Raw genomic sequence first — 5,633 nt, 5'->3', positions numbered from 1 at the left:
TGAATCTGTTGACTTTTTGGAGATAATAATACAGTATTAGTTTTGTCAATTTTTTACAGATACTAGCAGGGCGGAAAGTCTTTAGTCACCACTCAGTTCTTTATGTGTTTCAAGTAAAATGGGAAATATGTGCAGTTTCCTGAAAGAGGCAAACATAAATGRAAATATAGTATAATGCAAATGATGTACATTTCTGAGTATAAAATCTGTCTCTGAGATATTCCGTCTTTTATATAGATGATTTAAAACAAAAATCCTTAAAAAAAAACTACCTGTCCAGTTTATCTGTACTTTGACATAATGGCTCTTTCTCATTGCTTTTCTTTCTTAAGTAAGGCTTTTTAATAGCCACCCTTTCATTAACACAGTTTTTCAGGCAGATATTGTTAATAGTGGATGTTACACATAAATATTCGTAATATCTCTAGAGTCTGTGTCTAGTCTCTTGTTTTGTTTTTCTTACTTTAAGTAAGTTGTGTGCTCTATGTTCTCTAAAGAAGAACTGCACACTGACATTCTATATTTTTGGTTAGTAGCTCTTTAGGGATTATGTTGTTGATGAAAAGATACTGTTTTAGGTCTGATTTTTGCTATTATCGCTAAAAGGGAAAATATTATTTATGTTTGTGAGTGTGTGTGAGTGTGTGTGTGTGTGTGTGTGCACGTTTGTGGCAATATCTCGGGGGATATGAGTCAAGTCAGTTTCACAGGTACTGAGCTAAAATCTGGAGCAGTGGTAGCTGAGAGTCACTCTCAACACATACTCTGAGCATTAACAGGTCACATGAGATCAGAATAACGCTATTTTCAAGATTTGATCAAAACAGCTAAAACTCTAAGATCTAAATTTAAAACTCAGACATGAAAGATGGCGGGCGATATGCAAACCGTCAGTGCTAGACCTTTAACCGAAGTCTGTTATAAGGGGTGACGGAAACCTTTTGTCTCTTCCATGTTGGTGTCTTTCCAGGCTACTCTGAAGACGGTGGAGCCCAGAAGGGCGAAGTCATCCCTGAGCACGAATTTGCAGAAGGCCCCATTTGTCTGGATGACGAAAACGAGTTCCCTCCGGTCGGCAACCAGAGTAACTAATCCAATCTCCTTCGCTTCCCAACATCCCCCTCGCACCTCTGCACCAAAACCAGTTCTTTGTATGAGAAGGACTGGACAGAAATATTCCTGACGAGTTGAAACGTTTCAGCTCATGTTCCTTCCCAGATGTTTCCCCTGCTGACTTTGGGTCGAATCTTCCAGAGTGTTACTTCCTGGTGTGCTGGTGTTCTATGTTCCCCTCACTTACTGGAAGGAATCTGGGAAAAGAAAACTCTAAAGCAGAGCAATCCACTTGAGTAAAACAAAAAATAAACACCTGTAGAACATTCACTTTTGGCATAGACAGACTTAAAAAGCTGTCTAAAAAATTCCTCCTGTCAATTCCTAATTAATGCCAGTACCAACAGTGTTCTACATTTGTAACAACTGCACACAACAGAAACCCTGACMGCCAGTATACATTACCGTTACTAAACCTATGTTGTTTGGTTTATGACTTGGGAAGCCTTTAAAACTTTTTGCATTTCTGACTTTTTCCTTTTCTCTTTTTAAGTTGAGTAGCAAGAAAAGAAATGTCTCATAAATYTGACTGAGCATGATCCAATATTTTTATTTGTGAATAGAAACAGGCTTGAATCATTGCCTTTTTCTTGGTCCATTTTTCTCACATAATCTTGGCCTTTTTTTTTCAGCACAGGACTGCATTATTTTCCAAAACCATCTTTAAAAAAAAATTCTAACAATATGATCTTGTTTCCACAACCATGCGAAAATGCTGAATATGACCCTAAACACTGTAGGAACTATGCCAAGCCTGTAAGTGGCGCTGCAACACAACCATGAACAAAAAACTGTATCCATGAAACAAGGAGAGCATAAATTTTACACATTTAAACGCAACAAGATGAACTGGACACCTTTTGCTTATATGTCACATTAGAGTTGGGGCTAAAACATCATCCTTTTTGAAGGGTTGTGTTTTAGCAGTTTACATGAAAACACACAAGTGGCATTTCAAGATTTTTTCGCTTTTGAACCTTTGGGGCTTCATTTATGTGTGGACGCAAGATGGAAAYGATAAAAATGTTTCATGTATTGTAGACGGATCAGGTTCATGTCTTAAACTTTTTAAAAAATTTCTTTTTTTAATAGCACTTTTCAGGAGAATAACACATCTGATTATAAGACGCTGTCCCTACATTTCCTTTTTAGATTTTGCCAAAATAATAAATCAGTGATAGTATACCATCCTAACATTCATGTTTTGATTTCTCCAAACAATACTTTGGTTTCTTTTAAACCAAAGGATACATTTAGGTGTCATCCGTTTAATAGAGATGGACCAAAATGTTATTTTCAGAGAGAATTTCCCATCTGTAAATAAACTGATCATCAATATGCTTTATCTACACACAGATAAATAATACTGGATCATTCCCTGACCAAGTAGAATATTTTCCTCACTTCTTTAATTGGGTTCTCTTATCTGCTTTTAGGACTTAAAGATCATTTATGCAGAAAAAAAAATACCAAAATGTTGACAAATGTTCAAACATCACTGCAAGTATTACAGTGGGAACAACCAAATGAATTCATCGTATTACAAGAAGACTGACGATACCCGAGTGGTAGAGAAAAGACAAACTTGCTTCTATTCAGAGTTCGAGATCTCAAGAAAGATGTTTAAAACTGACCTGATTTTATTTTAGCAGCTGATCTTCAAGCCAAATACAATGGGGGGGGGGGGGGGGGGGGGGGGGGGGGGGGGGGGGGGGTTAGATTGTCTAAAACCTGAAGCACAATTCATGTTTTCAGTCCATCTAAAGACTGATCATCAGGGTCTTTTCTGCACATCAGACCCACAAACGTCTCAGTGGGCATTAAATGTGTCAAACCTCCGCACAGAGCTGGAGCAGTTTGCTCATGAAGGGGGGAAAAACTGAATAAAACACTATTCAAAACATGACACATGTATTAAAATACTTGCTGATGCAGTGTTGATACTAAATATGGTAACAACAGACGCGACTGATCACCTCCAGAGTCACAAACATAACTTGATATGTTTGGAAGAGTCAACTCTGCATTGAAGAGCAGCAGCTAAATGTGAAAAACTTGACACGCTGCACTTTGCAAAGTTAGTCGTTGAATTTCTGAGATTCTGAAGATCTTTTTATTTACATCATGTTCCTGAATATGTTAACTCATGCTTATTTTTACATTAATGTATTCCATATTGTTTTGCAAAGTATTTTAATAACGCCATAGACTTACCATGTGTAATTATATATTGAGGATTTGTACTGTATGTATAATGTGTATATAAAATTTATATATAGTACTTGCGTTAAGGGATAACCTGGTAACTACAGGATTTGCCAAAAGATGGCGCTGTTAAGACACCTTTTAAACTGGATCCATTTCAGTTCTGGACATTTACACAGAGACCCATTAAACCTGAAAGTGATGCAACCCTTCATCTGGCTCAGTTTGATTTTTAAAATGTGTACTTTTTAGGTTCGAAACATGTCTGGTGCGTAGTTTGAGTCTTAAACTTCACGTCTCTGGGAGTATTGTTTTCTTAAAATATGAATTTTTAACAGTGTGTCTTTGCGCTTTAAAAAAATCTAAATATTGATCTCACAAAGAGTTAAATGAGTGACCGCTTACAAAAAACAGACCAAAGTTCAGCCACTTGTTTGCACATCTACGGCATCTGGACATTGAACCTCACAGACAACACCTTCCACACTAACTTCTGATACACATAACACTGTCCACTGTCAGCATCTGTGACAACATGGAGGAGAAAAAAATGGCAAGTGTACAGGGAGACAGCTCACAGCCCAGCTGGTTCTGTGTCACAAATTATCTTATCATTGTTCATTATGTTCATTCAATCATGTTAAACAGCTAAGGGTCATGTATGAGTAACAACGATTTTAAACAAGATCCAAAGTCAGGACTTTTTGGCTAGTTGAAGAATTATGACTTCAACATGTAATAAAGTATATTTATTATTTCTGAAAATTAATAATAATAAATATTTACCAATCGACACTTTAAAAATGTTCACTGCATACCTGGTGATGCTTTAGCATGAAACTTGTCTCTACAGATATTAGCTAACCATCTTCTCAACAGGTCAGGTTTGTCCAAGACACATAAAATAGTCAGAAACAAAATATTTTAAACTGTGTAAATAATACATAAATCAGAGACAAAACCAGCTTGTAATATTTAATAATTAGTGTTAATTTGTAGCATAAATCAGCAGAGTGTTATGCTACAGAAGCTAATATCTGTTAACCAGTTCAATAAATAACAGTGACTGCATCGACTTTATAAGCTTATTTTAATTTTACATTAGCTTCACATCCACATTGACATAAATAAGATAAAATCAGCTTAATTATGAAATGAGAGACATTTTCCTGCTTCTCTTCTGTTAGTACATTCATAACACACAGCTTTCTAGCATTTTGATTTGCATTAGATAGCTTATACAGACTCTAATATATTATTAATAATTTTGCTTGGATCATTAATAGTTTTTACAAATTTTACACAATCAGTCCTTATTGTTTGCTATCTTACCAATATGTACAGTAATGCTAAATCTAGACTATTGCCTGGTCTGATTAGTTGTTGCTGCTACAGCAGATCACACGGTTACATGGTCAAGACAAACTCCAGCTGTTCTGTAGACCTCGGTGGTCTCCACATGTCTGCCTATCAGAGTTTCACCAGTGTTTCCTGAAAGTCTTTATGTCTTCCTGTGACACCGACAGACAGCCTGTGTTTGATCACAGCAGGGTGCTGCTGACTCGTCTGTGCTGTAGTCTGCTGTGGACACTGACATGTCCGTAGCAATGTCCCATAGCACTTCCTCCCTTTTGTGGGCAACCCTTTGTGCGGCGGCCTTGTACTCAGGTGTGTCAAACGGCAGGGGTGTTTCCTCTGCCTCCTCACGCTCCAGATCAAATATGAGAGGTGGGTCGTGGAGCTGCTGCTCCCCTGTTCCACCACCGCATGCTTCTGCAGCACCTGTCATCAGAAACAGATTTAAAGTCTGTGCCTTTAAAATCTTAAGAGGAAGGATTTATTTATCACCTTCTGTCAAAAGACAGGAAATAATGTCTTTGTGTGCTGTGTGTGTCTTCTGTTACCGAAAAATCTCCTGAGCCATCAGACCAGGGGTGAGCAATCGTGGTCCTTGTGGGCCGCAGCCCTACATGTTTTACATTTCCCCTGCTCCAACAAACCTGATTCAGTCACTGAACTACCTCTTCCAAGTTCTGCAGTATGGAGGACCAAAACTGACATAATTAGAAATAAAAGCAGAAATAGAGAAATGAACTTTCAAAAAAATAAATACCTTTAAAATGCACCAAATAAATTAAAAAGGAGAACTTTACCCCATGTTTTATAATTTAATTGACCTTCATATTTATTTTTCCAGCTTAGTTCAAATAAAATACATAATTGCTTGTGCTGCCTCAGATTAGCTTAAAGTTTAAAGTTTAGTTTAAAACAAAGACAAGGAGGAAAACGCCTGTTTTAAACTAAACTTTAAAGTT

General features: G+C 37.0%; 2 protein-coding genes across 3 annotated transcripts in view; one reads left to right on the top strand and one right to left on the bottom strand.

The window, feature by feature from the left end:
* wipi1 (WD repeat domain, phosphoinositide interacting 1) overlaps positions 1-2,307 on the top strand; it is a gene marked incomplete at its 5' end in the record, with an annotated part of 14,887 nt that extends 12,580 nt beyond the window's left edge. Inside the window, 1 exon segment of the mRNA XM_014024037.1 lies at positions 971-2,307. Coding sequence (XP_013879491.1) covers positions 971-1,092 — 122 coding nt within the window.
* Positions 2,308-4,391: 2,084 nt separating this feature from the next.
* The window catches only part of arsg (arylsulfatase G), a 17,963-nt gene continuing 16,721 nt past the window's right edge, over positions 4,392-5,633 (bottom strand). The window contains exon 12 of one of the 2 annotated variants that reach the window (XM_014024053.1): positions 4,392-5,100. In XM_014024053.1, coding sequence (XP_013879507.1) covers positions 4,820-5,100 — 281 coding nt within the window. In that variant the 3' untranslated portion in view covers positions 4,392-4,819. The remainder of the gene's footprint in view (positions 5,101-5,633) is intronic. The other variant, XM_014024054.1, reaches the window with a different exon arrangement.

This window comes from Austrofundulus limnaeus, unplaced genomic scaffold (genome assembly GCF_001266775.1).
Source record: "Austrofundulus limnaeus strain Quisiro unplaced genomic scaffold, Austrofundulus_limnaeus-1.0 Scaffold405, whole genome shotgun sequence".
Taxonomy (NCBI): Eukaryota; Metazoa; Chordata; class Actinopteri; order Cyprinodontiformes; family Rivulidae; genus Austrofundulus; species Austrofundulus limnaeus.
Note: the sequence above shows the minus strand (reverse complement) of the source record. Positions and strands in the feature narration are given on the sequence as shown.